Consider the following 21361-nt stretch of genomic DNA (forward strand, 5'->3'; position numbering starts at 1 on the left):
CTGTTATGGTCCTTGACCCCTTTTTAAATTGGGTTCTTTGTTTTCTGATTGTTGAATTTTAAAAGTTCTTTGTATATGTTGGATAGCAATCCTTTATGTATCCTTTGAAAATATTTTCTCCCAGTCTGTCACTTGGTTTCTAAGTTCTCTTGATAGTGTCTTTCACAGAAGTTTTTAATTTTAATGAAGTCAATACTTGAACAACTACTCAGTGAGCTTAAATTGTTGACCCAGGAGATCGTGAGCTAAATAATCGGTTTCTGTTTTGAGCTGCTAAGATTTTTGGTGGTTTGTAGCACACATTATCGTGGTGAGACAGGAATGAAACTCAAGTGCCTGAGAGGCTTTCTCCAAGGCTAGAGAACCTTAATGAGGACCCCTGCGGCTCCTCAGCCACCAGAGCCGCAGACTACCTCCATGGGTTTGCTTATCTCTCCAACTCTCAGTCACTAATCATGTTCTCTGAGCTTCTTTGTGAGTCACCTAAGAGCCTGACAACAGAGGCAATTAATGTTGGTCCTGTGGAGGCAGAAGAGAAAGGAAGAGTCTTGTGCAGGAGAGGAGGTGTTCTTTCCCTGTTATTCTCCAGACCTTTTTTTTTTTTTTTTTTTGCGGTACGCGGGCCTCTCACTGTTGTGGCCTCTCCCGTTGCGGAGCACAGGCTCCGGACGCGCAGGCTCAGCTGCCACGGCTCACGGGCCCAGCCGCTCTGCGGCATGTGGGATCTTCCCGGACGGGGGCACAAACCCGCGTCCCCTGCATCGGCAGGCGGACTCTCAACCACTGCGCCACCAGGGAAGCCCCTCTCCAGACCCTTTTTCAAAGCAAGACAGAAAGAGGTGAGAGTATTCAAATAGCTGAGATGTGTGATCCTAGGTCCAAACTTTAAGGAGGAGGAACTTTGGTTGGGGTTAAGATGTAACTCAGTACAGGTGAGCATTGAGAACCTGTAAACAAGAGCTTGTTCAGGCTGAAGCATGGTTGTAACATAAGCAGGACTATGCCTTCGGTGCCCTCTCCTTCCTCTCTCAATTCTCTCTTCCTTTCTGGCCCTAGGAACCTCCATCCTGTCAGCAAATCTCAGTGAGGCATTTAGCTGACCGTGGCTTAGGGTGTTACCCACCCCCATCCCCCCAGAGATAACTAGTGCTAGTTTTCCATACACACACACACACACACACACACACACACACACACAGAGATTAAAGTTAGGATGGGGCTGAGTGGGAACCTTTTAATGCTATCTCAACCTCACCAGCTGACACTGCCTCTCCCCCAGAAGTTCTCAGGGTCCCCCTTCCTCTCTCCTTCTCCCCTTTCCTTACCTTCTCTTGTCTAATGCACAGCTGCTATCTCCTTATTTCTATCCTTCTTTCTTTCTATAATATTATACATTTCTGTCAATTGCACAATGTAGTTTTCCCGTGTGTTTCCTCATTGGCCTATAAGTACCAGTAGGGCAGAGCCTGGGACCCCCACCCCCCTCCACCCAGTTCCCTTTCTCCCTCATCCTTATTGCAAAGTGCAGTCCCCCACCCGTAAGAGATTGCATGCAATCCGGGGAAATTAAGAATGGTCTCAGGAAATGTCAGTAAAATGCAGAGCCTAGCCCTCCCTGTAAAATGCAGGACCCCTAAATGAAATTGACAAGCAGTTATCAGCTGAACCAGTTTTCTATCCTTGATGTATTATTTTGTTTCCCGGTTTTTATTCCTTGAACCTCTTGACAGCAGCTCCCCTTGAAAATAAAATTATAAATTTCTTCCTATGTGGAATGAAGTCCATTGTTCTACCAAACTAGACTCCCAAATAAACATGACTGGGCATCATGAAAATCAACGCAATGGACAAAGCCGCTAAAGGAAGAGTGATGGGTCTGAGCCAGAGTCCTAACTGCTTGGGGGCTCTGGACCCATCTGAGAATCTGTGAGAAGCAGTGGTCATTCCTGAAACAAGCAGATGCATAGAAGCACAGAATTTGGGGTGGAGACAGTGTTCGCAGACCAGCGTCCAGGGGTTGCCTGAGGGAAAGAACTCTGGTCTAAAGGAAGGTGGGCAGTGGGCTCCAAGAGGACTTAACACGCCTTATTATCTGTTCACAATCGGCGGCCAGTTCCCTGGGGTTCCTGGCTGATGAGGAAAGCCAGTGTGTGGGTTCAGAGAGGAGCTTTAGCTTGGAGCCATGGTTATCAGTGGGAGAAAGAGGCAGGCGGGACAGAAGAGAGGCAATGAGAAGCGTTGCTGGGATCCATAAAATTTCGCGGCATAATGAGAATTTCTAAAAACTGCAAGTCTGAGTTAGCAACGTTATTATACTGTCACCCAGCCTGAACCTTCAAGCTGACAATTTGCTGTGAATTCTTCTTTCACTTCTGTTTTTCTCCTTCTTTCTGGAACCATGTGTATTTTGCCTTAAGACACAAAGGTGATGGTGTAAAAGAAAAGAAGGGTGTGTGTGTGTGTGTGTGTGTGTGTGTGTGTGTTTAAATGAAGGAAACATTTGAGAATATACTGTGTTGAAATATATGAGAGGTTTCTTACTGGGACACAGGTGAGGGTTTGGGGACCTAAGATTGCTTTTAATATGTCTTTTCTATTTGGAAGATCAGCATTCTACTTAAGAAACAGAGGAAGGCACAAGCATTTCTTCACTGAGGTCTGTGTGGGCAGCAGGCACCTTGCACTAGTGTAAGGCACACGGCATCTGTCTTTCCCTGCCCGTGATGAGCTTGTGCTTTTGCACATGATCTCCCCAGACAGTTGCTTCTCAGAGGCTCAGAGGGCAGTGGATTTGGGGTCTACACTCCAAAGACAAAAGGCAAAAAGGGCTCAGAAAAATAACCAATGCCTGCAGGTTAATCTTCTGTGGTCAGTCAGTTTACCTGTTTATTGCCTGAGTTTCCAATTTCAGCTCTATGAGACCAATTAACTCCATTTCTTCCATAGCCAAGACAGTGCTTCTAATCAAAGAATCCCGGGTCGTGGGTCCCAAGTACACCCCAGAGGGTAACTCACCAGCCTGGCTGTCCCTGAGTCGCACTCCTCCTTGTCAGGAATTCCAGCCTGCAATCTGTTGGATTCATAGCCAGGGTTATCAAGGGGGACGGGACATAGAGCGAGACAGCAACGGAAGCGGTGGGTGGGAAGCGTCTGGAGTTACAGTCAAGGAGACCAGGGATTTCCGTTGAGAGCTCCCTCTTGACTCGGCAAGTCCTGCCCCTCCCTGAGCCACAGTGTCTTTCTCTATGAAATAAGGCACTTAGACCAAGCCAGGGGTGCCATTCAACTGCCTTCAGTTAACATAACCATGTGAAGTGACTTCAGTATGTGACAAAGGGAAGTGGTGGGACCTCCAGCTTGAGATTTTTAAATATATGGCCCTCTTAAGGGCATTCAAATTTAATTTTACAAGTATTTTTACATTTTAAAAACTTTCAATTTGGGAATAATTTTAGACTTAAGAAGTTGGCAAAAAATTGCACACAGGTTCACCCATGTTCATAGCAGCATAATTCACAATAGCTAAGAGGTGGAAGCAACCCAAGTGTCCATCGCCTGGTGAATAGATAAACAAAATGTGGTACATACATACCGTGGAATATTATTCAACCTTAAAAAGGAAGAGAGTTCTGACAGTGCTTCACATGGACGAACCTTGAAGATATTCAGCTGAGTGAAATAATCCAGTCACAAAAGAATGAATATTTTATGATTCCACTCATATGAGGTCCCAGAGTAGTAATATTCTTAGAGACAGAAGGTAGAATGGCGGTGGCCAGGGGCTGAGGGGAGGGGAGAATAGGAAGTTATCATTTAATGAATGTAGAGTTGAACGTGTAGGATCAAAAGAGTTCTGGATATCAATAGCAGTGATGGCTGCTCAATAATGGAGATGTACTTAAAGTCGCTAAACTGTACACATGAAACTTTAAAATGAAAAAATTTTTATATTCTGTATATTTTACCACAATAAAAAAATTACTCTTTTTAAAATGGCAACAAAGTTCCCATATACCCTTTATCCAGCTTTCCCAAAGTTAACGTCTGACAAAACCATAGTACAAGTTATCAAAGCCAGGAAAAACATTGATATAACACTATTAATTAATCTACAGATTTCGTTCACAGTTTTCCAAGTGTTCCACTAATGTCCTTCTTTTCTGATCCAGGATCCAATCCAAGATATGTGTTACATTTAACTGTCCTGTCTCCCTCGTCTCCTCTGGTTTCAAAAATTTCTGCAGTCCTTATTTGTCTTTTATGATCTTGAAGGTTTTGAAGGGTACTAGCCAGTTATGGGTTTGCCTGATGTTTCCTCCTGACTGCATACAGGTTATGTATTTCTGGCAAGGAAATTATGTATGTGATGTCTCCTTCTCAGTGCACTGTATCATGAGGCACATGATTTTGATATGTTTCATCCGTAGTGAGGTTAACTTACATCACTTGGTTGAGGACGTCTCTGCCAGGTTTCTCCACTGTAAAGTATTATTTCTCTTTGTTTATCATTATATTTCTCTCACTAATTTTAGCATCCTTTGGTGACACTTGCCAGTCACAATTATTTATGGTGTTTCCAAATGGTGATATTCAATTTCTGTTCATTACTTCTACTTTTGTTAATTGGAATTCCACTGTAAGAAAGAGTTTTCCATTTGCCTCTATTCAAATTTAATTTTTTAAAAAAAATCAGTAAAACCGAGCCAGAACAATGTCCCTCCAAAGCTCACTGGTGCTCAGTAGCCCCAAATTTCCTTTCTTGTGTTAAAAATTCTCAGATGCTTCATGCCCTCCAGAATAGGAAGTAAAACTCCAAGTTCACACCACCTGACAGTGGTCATAAGCACAAGTCTTTGGAGAGCAAAAGATAATCAACTTACATTTTCTTTCCTTCTCCCTCCACCCCTGCACCTTTTTGATCAAGTCTTATCATTACCCTGAGTACAGCAGCAGGGTTAAGTAGAGAAAACATTCAAGAATCACTGAGCCTGGAAAAATGCACATGAAATATTTATGTTTAACTCTCCCTGAAGAATGTGGTTTTTAATGAACAGGAACAAAATCACAAATGCTACAGTGTTCTAAAAGATTTTCACTTGCACACCAGACCCCTGGCCAAACTTGCTGTGCCCTTGAAGTTCATCTAGTATCTGCTTCTCTGGCCTCAGGCCCCCTCCTCCTTTGCCAGGAATGTCCCTCGAGGGCCCTTATCTGGGCTGCTCCTGGCTGGTGTCACCAGCTGACAGACAGAGCCAATATTATTGTAGAGTTTCGAGTCTGCACAGTCCTAAAAAAATGAAGGAATAAAACATTTTTTTCAGCTAGCTATTTGTTGCTGTTATCCATTGCTGAGTAACAAACCAACCCCAACCTTCTTAGTATAAACAACCATTTTATTATGTTCATGGACTTGGGATCAAAGATTCATACAGGGTACGGTGTGGATGGCCTGCTGTGGTCCACATGGGGCCCATTTAATGGGTAATGGTCTGTAGTTTTCTCTTCTTGTGATACCTAAGAGAAAAGAATGGAGAACTTGGTGTGGGGATGAATATAAAGGGAAGGCTCCATGGAGGAGAAGAGAAGATTAAAAGATGGATAAAAACTAAAGTAATGGAGGAAAGAATAGAAGGTTTGTGGGGAGGGGAGGTGAACGGCATTACATAAGAAAAGGTAGGGAAATGGGGAGGAGAGCAGTGACAGGGAACCAGAGCGCCAAGTCTGATAGGGGGTTAGCAGGGGTTTTCTCACATAATTCCCATCCCAGGGAGCCCCGGCACGCACCCCAGCTCTGGGGTCCCTGTTCTAGGGCGCCACCAGAAGCTAACCACGCCTGTGTCTGTTTGATTCTCCACAGCTCCCCTTTGCTGAAGGCCTGTATCATTTTTATCACAATGGCCTGGCAAAGGCCAAGAGGAGACGCAGCCTGCCCCATCATCATCAGCTGGAGAGAGACCCCAGGGTGAGTTTTCCTGGAAACCTGCCTTCTAACCTCTGCTGCCGCAAATGAGCCCGTTGTGGGGGTGTACAAGGGAGCAGGCAGGAATTTTGAAGTTAAGGCACTTGACGTGTAGGCCAAATGGATCCCTTGCAGAGTGGTCCTGGGGACTCTGCTCCTCTGTCTTACGCGTAATAATTAAACCCTCGATCGGCCAGAGGTGGGGGTGTAAACAGGAGTACCACCTCTTTTCTGGCTTTTTCTCCTGCATTACCGCGTGAGGACTGCTGGTTGCCCGGGGACATGCTTTGGCCTGCGAAGGATGGGAAGACACCAAGCAGTTTAATAAGTCATTTTATGGACAGTTTCTACTGGTGAATCCACATGCTCTGAGGAGACTGCCATGCCCCATATGGCCAGTGAGCGATCAGCTCACAATAGGCAGTGGGCTTCTCCGTGTCCAAGCATGACTGAAGCCACAAGACCTGCTCGGCCCCTCTTCCCACACTGTTCTTTCTAAGTCACCGCGTGCCCCATGTCTTCTGGATGCTCATGGCCCCCACTTTTACCTCCAATCTTTACCTTCACCAGCTCTCATTTTCTACTCCCTTTCCCCTCAGAAACCTAAATTCAACTTTCTTGTAACCAAATTTATCATCTTGGCCATAAAGCAGCTCCTTTTCCAGTGTTCCCACTTCCTGTTTTCTCAGAATAAGAACTTTGCGCGTCGTTGAATCCTGACTGTCCCCACCTCCTCCGCCCTCCCCACACTCATTCAACTGGGAGATTCTGATTTCTCATATGCAATTCACCAAGAGGGAAATGAATAACCCAGGCAGTTTACTCTCTGTACACTGAAGGCTTCATACCCTCTTCCCCAGGACTTGGGTGACAGTGGATGTGAAGAGGGTCAGACGTTTGAGTTAGAGGTTTAACATGAGACTCCTTTGGAGCTGATGGAATCCGGAATCATTCATGTGGGGCTTTTCATGTGAACGTTTGACTGGGTTTAATGTGGCCTTTAATTAGGAACGCAGATGAAACAGACTCCCCCGCAGATCACCAACTGACAGGCCACAGGCAATTTTCCTTTAACTCCTCAACCCAGGGGATCCCGCATTCCCTAGAGTGAAAATACTGCTCTGAGAAGCCACTTTATCTTTGCTTTTGCAGTAAGATCCAAGCTGCCGGTGCTGTCAGCCCATGCCCAGCATTAGTAAAGGGTCCTTTGTAGAAGTTGGCACCATTATCTAAGGGAGGAGCTCTCCTTTCTGTCATCACAGCCTTGGCCTGGCTGTATCAGTTCAGTGTCTGGGGATGCCCTTGAGAAGCCCTGGACAGGGATGTTGCCTGTCTCACCTGTGGACCCAGAGTGGGTACCAGCAGACAATGACCACTCGGGGCGAGTGACACTGGTTTTCCCTGTGCTTCCTACCTGCCCCATGATCTTACCCTTTATGGCCAATTTTTTTACTTTTATTTATATGATTCTTAAAAGTTCCTTTGGTTTCTTTTCTTCCACAATTAAACACATTGCCCCGAGATCATTCAGAGAAGCACATAAAAGAAATTGAGGCAGAAGGAAAGTGGTGCTTAAAAGGCTTGGTTAGGGAAAGAGAACCAAGGAACAGTGAAACTAAGAAGCCATTGTTTGGTTCAGAGAGACTCCCCAGGCCCATTAGATTAAGATTTTCTTATTTTTGCACTTACTTGAAATGATCTTTGAAATGCTGATTCTTGAAGTGTAGAGTGGTGTTTACGAAAGAGAAGGAAAGATGGGATGGATAATAAGGAAGGAAATCATGTATTGGTGATTCTAATCATTTGTCTTTCTCCTCAAAATAGTATCTATTTTAACCAAAAGGAGCATCCAGTCCCCATTGCCCATTATAAGGTCCCGGTAGCCATCTGCCTCTACCTGGTGGGGGTATCCACGTACCTGCCCACAAAGACCAAGAGAAGAGAGCAGCAAAACTAAGGTCGTAAATCTCCCGTATCTTTTATCTGCCTTCTCATCAAGGTTAAATGTCAGGGCTGCTGTCAATAATAAAACCATGTTAGGAAAAGAAATAAAGCATAAAACCTCATAATTCTTTGCAAAATGAAAAAAAACCCCAAGAAACAAAAAGCCCTGCTAGTAATGACTGCCTTGTTCCAAAAAACACATTAGATTAAGGTCTCAGTCTTTCTTGCAGGGTGTTCTTGTGGTCACCTAATTTTGGCATCGGCTGACAGGAATCGGGTGGCTACTCTTAAACAAAAAGCATTGATGATGAACCGTACAACAGCAGTGTTATGAAGATTCTGGAAGCCCTGTGGGTTTCTAGACCTTAAACTAAGGGCAAATATGTCGAGTTAGGATACCTCAACGTGGGGTTACCCAAGCACATTCAAACAGGTTTCAAAAAGAGAAGTAAATAGACGTATAGAGAGGAAAGGGGAAGGATCAGGTAGTTGAAAAGGATCCTTTGTCTCTTGCACAGACGTTGCTAGTTAGTTTTCATGAATCGAGATCTTAAGAGCAAGTTGTTTTATCCTCCTCTGAAACATGTTGTCTCCTGGGCTTATCAGCTTTAATCATGCTCGCAGCCCCAGCTTCCTTCTCCCCCTGTTTCTGCATTACTTCCTGGCCTCTCTCACTAGCTGTCTCCTGGCTTGTGAACGACAATACAGAGCCCAAGGAGCCACGTACATAAGTCCGGGAGGGTTTCAGCTTCTATAGACTCTCGGGGCTCAATCTACCTAGGTAGCTTTTTAGCCAAAGAAATTACCAAGATCTCCTATCAACCCAACAAATAGAGAAGAAAAAGATAGAGGACCAAGCTTACTTTTGGTTTTGTTTTGGCTTCAGAACAGAAATTTCAAGGATGTTTGTCCCTCATTTCACGACTAACTTTTATGTTTAAGGAAAAGAAGAAAACGACTAGAAAGGGATCACATGGGCTTTTTGTCCAGGCCAATACAGGGCTGCTTTCAATATCTTTATATTTGTTCATCAATATTTAGGGCAATAGCTAAGAAAAAGATTCTGGTGCAGACTGTCTTAAAGGTATTCTCTTGCCTTTCCATTTCTTTCTGCTAAAAAGCTTAGAATAATGCCGTGTAACATCATTTAGATGCTAAAAAGCAAAAACTGTGTCTTTTTTATTTCTGGGTATCTTTGTATAGTGCAGCTCTGAGCACACAGTAGATGCTCAAAAAGTGACTGTCGAACGAATAGATGGATGGTTAATGATTTTTTTCAGAGTTTTAATCTATGAAATAATATTGTTCATCTCATCTTATGTTTTCACCGCTATTCTAAAATGTGCATCCACTAGGAAACAGTATAGCCTTCTTTCTAACGCTTCCTTTAAATACATTCTTAATTGTGGGTAAAAACCCAATTCATTTCATCATTTTCAAGTCTTGTCACTGAAAATCCTATGAGGAACCAGTTTTTAATTTCCAAAGTCACTCTGTGTTTCTGATCATATTCAAAGTCACAGTGCAACCACCGTAGCAAGAACATGTTTGGAAAGTGTGTGGATAGCTAAGATAATTTGAAGATGTAATAAGTAAATCCAAAGCTGAAATGAAATAATAAAACCAAAAATTCTTTCTCAGCATCAAGGTCAAGAAAAATAATCCATGTTCAAAACCTCTGTGACATTTGTGAAACTTTAGCTAAGAGCAGCATCAACAGATCTTAAAGTCAAACCTAACTGTGGTCCACAGTCTACACATCAAACCGCATACGTTCTACAAGTTCTTGAAAAGCTGCTGGGGAATAGATTTATTTAAGACATTTGTTTCACAGTCCTGTTGAATCATATCTGCTCATCTGACATAGAGAGCATTGAAATGAAATACGTTCAGAGACATAAAGACTCACATCGTTCAATAACACCCACCAGTTATATGGAAGCCAGATAATTTAACAAAAAATAACCTGAACGTCATTTGTTGCGAGAAGTTATATTTGATTCAAGAATTACAAACGTTTATTTCCTTTTCTCAGCAATGCTACTAGACCATCCAATTATCCCTTAGAATCATTTTTTTACCATCTTTATTGGAGTATAATTGCTTTACAATGGTGTGTTAGTTTCTGCTTTACAACAAAGTGAATCAGTTATACATATACATATGTTCCCATATCCCTTGGGATCATTTTTACACCCGTTTCAAGTCAGAAACTCCTATCGGTCCACTGAAACCTTTTCTCAGTTCCCTGGTCTCAAAGAATGTTTCATGTTTCCTCTGTGTTCTGTACACAGGAGCTGTATCTTCCTAGCTTCTTCCTCATCCAGGTGTATTCACATGTCTTATGACCATAGGTATCAGCATATGATCACATAGTGATTCACTTTTGTCCTTTAAAGGTCTATTCTGAGGGTATTTGTGAGTTTTCAGGGCGCTCCAAAAACCCACAAAAGTTAGCTTCACTGGACAGTCTTCAAAAATCTCACAGAACGATACAATCTGAACAAAAAAGAATTTTGCCTATTCTTTAAAACTAACTGGACATGACTGGTGTGATCTGTTTGTAAAAATCTGAATAATGAGTGAATCAGGCTTCCTTTGTTCATGGGACTTAATAATACAATAATTGATATTATTTTTTTAATGGATTCATTACCATAGCTGAAACTCAGGTGGTTGACAGAAGCTGGGAATGGCTTGTAATTGCTTTGGGTCCTTCAGCAGTTCAAACAAGCAAAGAAATTCATTTACCTTCTTCCTCCACAAGTTACATGAAATTTTGTCATAATCGCTAAGCTCTTAGCTTCCAATCGTTTTCAAATACCTAACATCAGTCACAGTAATTTGTAATGATAAGGACAACCCACTTGATGTATTGTGTCCTTCCTTGGATTAATATTAGATAACTGTTTGATCACAGTCGTCCCTCAGTTTCCACAGAGAATTGGTTCCTGGACCCCCGCGAATACCAAAATCGCAGATGCTCCAGTCCCTTATGTAAATGGCATTGCGAAGTTGGCCCTCCGTATCCGCGGGTTCCACGTCTGCGGATACGGAGGGCTGACTGTACTTCGATTAAAATTTGGAGCAGAGAAGAAAAAACACAATTATGTTCTGGAAAATCTACTTTCAAATAGAAAATGTCGTGGAGAAAAACGCCTTCCCTCACTTTTTGTTTTGGTTTTGACCAAACCTTCCTCCAGTGGGTGTGTCCTCTCCTTACGTCACAGTGACGTATGAGAGTGTCAGCCTGCGGGACTGGTAAAAATAGAAATTAGATCATTTTAGTGCCTTTAATAAAAAAAAATTTATAAGTCCCCGCTCCAGAAAAAATAGGTTGGTTTATTTGGTTGGTTTTGATTTTTATACCTTATTAAAAAGTTTTGTTTTTCTTCCCGTACCAGGGAACAAACCCATGTCCGCTGCCTCGGCAAGCAGACTCTCAACCCTTGCGCCACCAGGGAAGCCCTAATAGGTTGTGTTTTAGTCTCATACTTAACTCTAAAATGGTGAGGTTTGAGGTTTTGAGATACTGCTCTAAGAAATGTATAGAAATCCCCTAATTTATCTTCTGAATGTCTTCTTTAGGGAAAAAAAGAAAGCCGATAGATTTAATTATATTTTATTTAGAAACACAGACATGGTGCGTTTATTATAAATCGTATAGCAAAGACAATAGTATTTTGAATTTCTGTAGAGCTTTTATTCCAGAGGGCATTCGTGGCTGCCTTTTCTTCATCTTCTCCTTTCCTTGTAGCATGAGTTGGACCAACAGATGCTATTCCATCTTGAAATGGAGGTAACAAAGAGGTTGACGTGTGCCTGAGTCACACATGAGTTTGAAAGCCCAAAACAGCAGTTCGGGTCCCCAACAATGGTGACCATCTTTTCCAACCTGGATTTAGGTCTCTTGGTCAGACAAGGGAACAACCTATTTGGAATTGGGATTCTCACGGGGAAAAGACTGTCCGTGATGCACGATCATAAGAGCTCAATGGTCCATGAATAAAGCCGTGCAAGTATAGAGTTGGCCAGTGTTGGGGTTTGAAAGTGGAATGAAATTCCCTTAACTCTTGGGGCCTTAGAGGCACAGATTACCCGGAATTCCCAAGAGAGACTCCTCCATGGGATAACAAGGGTTCATGGGTGCATCTGGCATGTCTTTTGCAAACAGAGAAATAAACTGGGGACATATGGAGCAGAAATAAAGTGATGTTGATGCCAGAGAGCGCAGAATAAGATAGAGAAGGAGAGACAGAGGCACAGGAAACATTTAAAAAAAAATTATAAGGTGCGACTCAGCCCCAAACCCACCTCCCAACAGTTGTCATGTGACCCCTTCAGTGACCTGGACCTTTCCTGTTCTGTTAACAACTCAATTTTCTATCATAAAAAAGGGAACCACATTGCCTACCTTGAAGAGGCAAATCACTCCATAAGGAGTGCCTAGCAAAGTTTAGCATCATTTCTTCCCTTTTCCCTCTGGTTTTCCCTCCCTGCTTCTCTCCACCTTATTTCCTCTCCTCAAGAATCCAGCAGCAACAAACACACGCTTTTAGAATGTGTGTCTCAGGGTTCAAGAGGAAAACTGCTTTACAAAAACTGAACTACAAATGCGAGTGAATACCTGTACAGCGCAATCCATTAGGAGGGCATTTGGGCTTATCCCTCTCAACGCCCAGCCAGCCAGCTAGTGACCCTCCACACATAAGTGAGGAGAAAGCAAGATTACACTCTGACATTTCTGCAGGAACCAGACCACTGAGTAAGAAGAGGCCAGAGGGGATCTCTCTGGGGCTTCCTCTCAGTTTAATTTGATAACAATTGTAAGACTAGTTCGTGTCTGTTGAATGCTGTTGTCTTAGTTTGGGCTCCTGCAAAAAACAAACCCTGAGACAAGAACTTGGAAGAGGGTCACTTATTTGGGAGGTTGATTCTCAGATGCGCAAGAGAACGAGTAAAATGGTGGAGGGAAGTGAGGAAAGCAAATAGAGTGTGAGATTTTTAGCAGGTCTGCATTTTAGGCAGCTGAGACTCAGTCCCACTGTGGGCCCTTCAGTCCCACAAGGAAGGAGGTTGCCCGATGAGTAATCTACTAGCTCTGTCTCTCATTTCTGAGCTGACCTGGGATGTTAAATCCCTGGCACTTCCAAACTGACCTGTGCACAGGCTGAACAAGCCTCAGGATGCTGGAGAAAGTCCCCAAGCCGAGTGGCAGATGGAGATGCTTGGTGTAAGAAGCTGTCGGCAGTGGCAGGTGAACTCTTGCTGCAAATCCTACCATCCAACCTGTGCTAAGGATGTAGCAGGCATCATCTCATTAAACCTCAGATATCTCCTGCGAATTAAGTGGTATCAGATCCCCAGTTTACGGGTGAGGAGATGCGAGTTTAGGGAGGCTCATGACTTACTGACCATCCTGTGGTTTGTAAGGGGTCCTCACACTGCATGGTGGTGCTCTGTCACTGACTTAGATTTTATAAATTAATTTCCCTCCTCCTCTGCACAAAGAGAATAGTAGAGCAGGACGATTCCAAAGGAAACATTGATTCAACGCTTTGCCTTGAAGCTTTAAAATATAATTCAGACAAAATAGACCCAGAGAGGGTAAATGACTTCTCTGGGGTCACACGACCATAACTGATGGGGAAGAAATAATAAAACTCACGACTCCTCGCAACACCAGATCTGATTTAAATAAAAAGCTAAATGAGGGACTTCTCTGGTGGCGCAGTGGTTAAGAATCCACCTGCCAATGCAGGGGACACGGGTTTAAGCCCTGGTCCGGGAAGATCCCACGTGCCACGGAACAGCTAAGCCCGTGCACCACAACTACTGAGCCTGCGCTCTAGAGACCACGCGCCACAACTACTGAGCCCGCTCGCCTAGAGCCCGTGCTCCGCAGCAAGAGAAGCCACCACAGTGAGAAGCCTGCACACCGCAACGAAGACCCAATGCAGCCAAAAATAAATAAATAAATAAATAAATAAAAGCTAAATGAGGATTGATACTGCTTACGGACTTGTGATTCTTTAAGACCTTGTTCTCACTAAATAATAACTGGATTCTCTAAATCAGAAACAGTGTAATGGGAAAATACGAAGTTACATCATTGGCTTATGTGATTTATGTGAATTCAATGAACTCAGCTATAAATAGAAAAGTGAAAAAGGAGGGGAAATAATAGCAAGGTGGGCACTTCTGCTCACGATTCTGCTCAACTGGGATATGCCCTGAAGTGGTGTGAATAAGTAGAGTCATCTGAGAATGCAGTCGGCCTCTTTCCATCCTGACTCAAAGCGGAAGCAGTTCACCTTTCTGGGTGAGAGACTCCAGCGTTTAAAGATAATACTTTTGATGCAAAATATTTCCTAAGCGCGAGCCAACGTGTTCGTCTGCTGTGTGAACAATAGGACAGGACCAGATTCCTGTGGAAGGAAATGCCACACGTTTGTGATGTATTGAGGCACAGTATATTGATTTCTAACTTCCTAAGAAATTTTCAAAGTTCATTTTGACCGTGCATAGTTGGCACTTTACCCACTTCAGAACTCTATCCCTGCAGTGTGATTTCTCTACAAAAAAGTAAACAAAGATGGTATCTTAGCTTGGATTTCCTGGAAACAGACTCTGAGGTGGGGAGTTGCATGTATGAAAGATGTTTCTAAGAATGTGGTGTGCAGTGTTTTCATCTCCTGTGGTTCCCTCCATCCTCAAGGCAACAACACACATCAAATCATTCCTGTGCTTCACATCTCTCTGCTTCTTCTTCTGCTTAAGGCTCCTGTGACTCTGTTGGACCCACCTAGATAACCCAGCATAATCTCCCTCTCTTGGTCTTAGCAGATTAGTCACCTTAATTACAACTATGAAGTCCCTTTTACCATGTGATATATCACATAATCATGAGAGTAACGCCAGGGTCTGGAGACCATGGGGGCCAAAATTCTGCCCTGAGCCGTGGTCTTTCTGGAAGAGTTGGCATGCCTCTAGGGTCAGCAGCTTTCTCCAGGCAGCCCAGCTCCCCCGCACTGCCCTGCTCCTGGGATTGCATTTAGCTCAGAGGGAAGCATGAATTTGCAGGCATACAACCCTGACCACATTTCGAGCCCAAAGGGTGAAGCTGAGAACCCACGTGGAGCAGCTTCTGACTTAGCATCCCAGCTGGTGACCAAATTCATTTTCTAGACACCTCATCAAGAGGTTGGCTCAGCAAGTGTACACCTTCATGGGTTACACATTTTGAGAGTGACTTGACGGCATCTGGAGAAAGGAAGGTGTATTGCGAGAGGAAGCAGAGGAGAGATGCCTTCAGTGGTGCTCTAACCTGTGGGAAAAGCTGATCTGCCCTAATCTGCTCGTTTTATTATTCAGCAGGGAGGACTTTCTGTATCTCCTCTGGGCGCTGCAGATGTGCCTGGCTTCCTGCCTCAAAGAACTGCTGCCAGTGATATAATTAACTCTTTGTGGGGAGCAGGGGAGGAGTGTTTACTATGGATTCAGAAAGGCACAGGCAAATCTGCTAAGGAGTAAGCCAGGCTTTTTCTAGTTGTTGTGAGCATATTTTAAATGATCACTCCTGCTCACGCTGCCACGCGTACCAAAAGAGAGGGAAGGACACTCTGGAAGACACCCTTCCAGCAAGCCCAGGGATCTCCGGGAAGTCTTAACTGTCTTTGGGAGAATTCTAAGAAGCTCTAATGCAGAGGAAAGCAACAGGGAAAGAAGAAAGTGCTTCTGTATCATCTTCATAACTCACAAGATGATGACCCTCGAATGGTGAGCTGGCAAACTTTTAGGATTTTCTACCAAAATCTTCAATGTTTTTAAGGCAGATTTCTTCTGACCTGCCTTACCTCTTTGGTTCCCCAGCCTTCCCCAAGATGCAAAGGAAATGCCTTTAAATATCTAAAATGCCTCTATTATATCACCTAAAAATAAACATTTTGTGTACACTCATTAAACTCACAATATAACTCCATTATCTAGTTGCTTGCTAGCAAACCATTTATTTATTCAGCAAGTATTTACTAAGCTCAACTACATGCTGAGCACTGTTCTAAGTACTGGGACACAGCAGGGAACAAAACAGACCAAGAATTCCTCCCGTGAAGCTTATATACTAGTGGGGATGAAGGACAGAGACAAAATCCAGATGAATAAAGCAATTACATGACTGCTGGTGAAGGTGTTATGAGGATAAATAGAGAAAATTGTGAGGAAGAGGGAGTGGCAGGGGAGGGGTGTTATTTTATAAAAAGCATCCAGGGTTGGCTACTCTGGTAAGGTGACATTTACATATACACCTGAAGGAGGTAAGGAAGGTTTCCATATGGTTGTGGAGAAAGGGCATCCCCAGCAGAGGAACCAGCAAAGGTAAATGTCTCATGTCCAAGGGGCACTTGATGTGTTCTGTGAACAGTGAGAACACCAGGAAGGCTGGGAAGATGGGAGCCCGGAAGAACAGGGAAAGAAATGAGGTCAGCAAGGAAGCAAGACCAGAGAAGACATTACAGGTCAGGGTAAGGACTTTGGATTGACTGAATGAGATGGGATTTCTCTACTTTGGGGTGAATTATAGATGATGGGGTGGGCATGGGGGGTGCACTCTGGAAATCAGGGAGATCAGTGCAAGGTGATGGCAACTTTTCTGGAAGGACGGTGGAGAAAGGATGCTGGCTTAGACCAGGGTAGAAGCTGGTCGAGGTGGTGAGAAACAATATTTAGGAATATTTTGTGAAAGTAGAGACTTCAAATTTGCTGATTCTTTTGTTGACAGATTAGATAAGGAATGGGAGAGGAACAGAGGAGGCAAAGGTAACTCTAGAGCTATTGGCCTGAGTTATTAGCACATGGAGGTAGCATTTATGTAGATGGACAGACTGGGGGAGAAGCAGGTTGACTGGGAATGGGTAGGGAATCAAGAGAGTAGTTTTAAGCATGTTAACATTTGAGGGTTGCATTGAGCATCCGAGTCGAGAAGTAAAATAAGTGAAGGGATTTAAAAATTTAAGATAGAGTTTGGAGCTGGAGACATAAAGTGGGAGTCACCCACCGATTGATAGCACTCAGTGCCATGAGACTAGTTGAGATTATCTAAGAAATGAGTGGAACTAGAGAAGAGAAGCTGCGTGGGACGGAACCCTAGGGCATTCTAGAATGTAGAAGCCTGGGAGACGACTGGGGACCAGCGGAGGAGACAGAGAAGGGACAAATAATAGAGGAAGAGGACCAGAGTTCAAGCAAAGACTAATCTAGTCAATGTGCCCTACCTTGTTCACATCTTACCAGAGTATCTTGGCCGTCCCTATAGTTATTTCTTAGGAACCACTTAGAGATATCAATGGAATATACTTCTTCAGTTTTTCCATCTCTAGTCTATTTTTTCTGAAAGAGTATTGAACTTCAATGGTGCAAACATGAGATTATGAAATAAAAATGGTGGCATGAATTTTATCTCAACCAGACACTGCTGTATCTGGGCTGGATGGTGTCACATTCGACTCAGAATGGATAAGAACCAAGCTTCTAAAACCTCAAGCCCAACTAGGCAATATCTCAGAGCCAAGACCCAGTTCTGTGAGCTGCTGGGTGAAGTTACCGGGAAACAGCCTCTGTGTGACGTGGCAAGAGGAAAATCTGAGTTGGGCATTTCTTTTTAATGTTAAGGGACTATAAAAGCTGTGAGACAGATCAAGTTTGACTGTAGACCCGAAGGTAAGAACCTTAATCTGCAATTAAGAAATACAAAAATTCAAGCTGTGTTGATTCAACCTTGATCACATTTTCATGGATTTCAGAAAGATAGAGTTCTTTAAAATAATTCCCTGTTAAGATTCAATATCTATCTAGAAAGTAATTCCTCACTCCTTAAACCACTGCTCCAAAGTGAATTGTATTCAACGCTTAGCTGAAGGAGGCTATCGGTGTTCCTTAATGATGACATGAACAAATGGTTAAAATAAGTATGTCCATCTGGCTAAGATCATGTTTCATGAGACAAAGTTATGTTTGGAGTTGGATAAGCCTCAGAAAGTTTTTTTAAAAAAACACTCTAAAACCCTCTTCGGCTATTTTTAAATTGGTTTAGCCATTTTCCTTTTATGATGTCCATTGACATGTTTGTGATCACATCTTCATCCATAAACAAGCTTTGTGCTCTTAAATCTAAGTCAAGGGAATTTAGAAAATGAGAGGAATTGAATTCTTACCATTTCATGTGGTTTCAAACCCTTTTGGGTTGAGGAGAGGAAATGACTGAAGCCAGGTCTGGAAAAGAGTAAAAAGCAGCGAGACAAAGAGATTCAGGTCTGAATAACAATCCAATTGCTGGAGTTTATCTAATTGGTTTCCCATTATCTGTACCAAAAATACTGTGTTTTCCATCTTCTCTCTGGCAAGTATGTCCCAGTTAGCAATAAAGAACCAACTGCCTGAGAGAAAACAGGTAAGACAAAACAATTTTCTATTTTCCATTCCCCTTGAAAAGGAAGAGCAGCCCACCCCGTGTAAAGAATTGCTTAATGGATGTCAGTTTGTAAGGACACCTCAGAGAAATGACAGGAGAAAGCCCTCCCAGAGAGCAGAAGAAAACCAGAGTGGTTCAAATCTATTGTGTGGAAACAGACTCAAATAATTGCCTACAGGGAGAAAAGGAGTGTGAAGGAGGACATGCAGCTTGACGTTGTTTCTGGGTTGTAACACTAGCTCTGATACCAACTAGCCACATTTCCTTGACAAACCGTTTTATCCCCCAGTCTTCGGTTTCCCTGTCAATATAGTAAAGAGTGTAGAGTAGTTAGCCTCTGAAATGTCCCTTCAGGTGCTGATAGCTGAGATTCCAGGGGCAACTCTGAAGTTCCTCCAACTGGTTGATGTGAAAGCCAGAACTAAAACCCAGATTTCCCGCTAGTTTGTGATCCTTCCTTTGCATATCTTTACTTTCATCTGAGAAATGGGGATTTTCTTTAAACCAATACTCTAAAGTGTTTGGAAGAACTAGCGTTTATGTTAGTATCCTCATCTTTTACAAGAAAATTTCACGTTGTGTGTTGTTCAAACTAGTTCATCAGAGCCCTAAAATTCCACTTCTTGCCTCAAGGGAAATGCTAGATGATGAGGTGGAGGTTTTTCATCCACCTCAAAGATAACAGGTTCTCTATCCTGTTTTATGAATTGGGATTTGGTGTAAGATTTCGTTGGGCAAGCTGGGTGTGATGGAGCAGAGGTATTTCAACTAAAAAAGTTAAGTTTGAAAATTAGTGATTTCTAATTAAGTTCTATTCTCCAACCCAGTCAATCAGTGTGTCAGATCAGGATCACAAACAGAACGCCTAGAGAGACTGGGCAAATAAGTTACCAGTTGAGGTGGGTTGGGTTTAAGCAAAGCAGTAACTCAAGCAAGAGGACAAATGATCACATTTTCTTCTGCCTCTAGGTGGGAATACAATAGGGAGTAGTGGGGACTGTGGAAAACCAGAGTTACAACCCTGTCAAAAGGAGGAAGCAGAACCTCTTCCTCAGATGATTGTCACCTCACAAAAATGGAGGTCCATGGTTGCCAGATATCCCAGTTTTTCAAGAAAATCAGAAAATGCCAACCTTTGTGCAAAATCTTTGTGCTTCTTAAAAGTATTAGTGACTAAATAAAAAATCCTTAACACGTGAAAAAACTGAAGAAAATCTGTCAGCAGAACAGATTAGTCCATGGGACTCCATTTTGTGATCTGTCCTCTTCAACCTCCCAAAACAAGATGACTTGGCATCGGGCAAGTCACCTCTATGACAAGCCCCCGACCTCACAGTTTGCAAAGGTGGTTCGCATAAAAGTTCTTCCTTAAGGCAACCCCAAAGCATTGGGACACAATCCAGGCTCTGCTCTCTGGGGCCAAATCATTTCCTCCTCCATTCGAGAAAGCTCCAAACATTTGAAGATAGTTACCATGGACCTGGACCTTCTTCAGTGTAAACATTCCTGGTTCTTTCAGATGTTTTCATTGAATTTGGTCTTATTTCCTGGCCTTCCTCATCACACCTCTCTGAACATTGTCTGAGAACTAAACAGACAATCCAGCTACATTCTGATGATGTCAGAGTAGCACTAGAATCTTATTTCCCGTATTTTGAAAGCTGTTCTTCTATGGACATACCATAGGATCACTTTATCCTTCTCTAGAGGTCACGGATCTTACATTGACGAATACTGACCCTACAGCTAGCCAGAACTTCTAGTTTCTGCTCAAATATGCTGCAAATCAATCCGTCCTTGGAAGATTGGGATATTGGTCCTAAAGCAAGGACTTAGGTTTAATTTTTGAATGTTTCATCTTAGAGTTCATTATGACCTGTCAAGGCTTTATTGGATCCTGATTCAGTCTCCTTCCTGTCATCTCTCATTCTGATCAACATCAATATTCTCAACCAGTTCTTAATAAAAAGGTTGAATAGAACAGAAAAAAATGACAAAGCTCAAAACCCTTTGTCCAGGATGATATAAATCTATTACTATAGACCCTACGGAGTATCTCACACTGACCTCATATTGACAGGAAATTATAAAGTACCCAAAGCCCCCAAAACAGCATTCAGGTTAAATGAAAAACAGTGTCTCACCAGGGAGGCTATTTGAAGACTGGGTTTATATAGCTTAACTGCATCACTCTGAATCTAGTTGATTTGTTTGTGTACACTGCTCTCTGAGCAATCAGTTCGTTTCCCATGGAGCAATCTAATTCAGCTATTCACATGACCAAAATCACCAGACCAATCAGTTTTCAATCTCGTCTTTAGAGGTAATTTGAATTCACTTGATAATTTGTCCACACATCTGCAAATGGTTGTTTAATCATGAAAATTTTTAATCAAAAAACCAAAATCAATGAGTAATCATCAATGCTAATCATGAGAGTACCAGGTGGCACTCATGTGTGGACCAAATCAGATTTTTCTAAAACTTAATACAGTGATTCCTTTTTAATGAGTAAGTGAAAGACATCTCAGAAATAGACTAATTCAGCTAAGGATCATATTCTCCATGGCTAAAACATAACCTATCATTTGACTTCTATCAGAGCACTCCAAAAAACTCCTCTACCACTTATTTATGTGACATGGGCAAGTCACTTAACCTTCACTAATTGCCTCTCTTTTACCATCTGTATCATTAAATAACAATGAAAGTCCAAATGTCTGAAATAAATTGCCTTAATTTTTCATCTCTATCACGGAATCACGATGAAAGTGCAAACGTCTACAAATGAATGCCTAAGATTTCAAAACTATAAGGGTGACTTCATCCTTGAATGTACATAGTTGTTTCACAAACACATTATAACTTTTGCCAGAGCAGAAAAGGGGATGGTGTCATCTACTTCTTTTGCATTTTCTCCCACTTAATTTCCACTATTCTCCTTGCCCACCTCTACTCCATGAAAAATTTTAGTGTGAATTAAATCAGTG

At 42.6% G+C, this 21361-nt stretch overlaps 1 protein-coding gene across 2 annotated transcripts in view; it reads left to right on the forward strand.

The window, feature by feature from the left end:
- Positions 1-21361, forward strand: part of PCSK2 (proprotein convertase subtilisin/kexin type 2) — a 213481-nt gene that overhangs the window by 14279 nt on the left and 177841 nt on the right. The window contains exon 2 of one of the 2 annotated variants that reach the window (XM_033839784.2): positions 5858-5962. The exons of the other annotated variant lie outside the window; for it this stretch is intronic. Coding sequence (XP_033695675.1) covers positions 5858-5962 — 105 coding nt within the window. The remainder of the gene's footprint in view (positions 1-5857; positions 5963-21361) is intronic. 2 annotated transcript variants of the gene reach the window in all.

The sequence above is a fragment of the Tursiops truncatus genome, chromosome 15 (genome assembly GCF_011762595.2).
Source record: "Tursiops truncatus isolate mTurTru1 chromosome 15, mTurTru1.mat.Y, whole genome shotgun sequence".
In the NCBI taxonomy this organism is placed as follows: Eukaryota; Metazoa; Chordata; class Mammalia; order Artiodactyla; family Delphinidae; genus Tursiops; species Tursiops truncatus.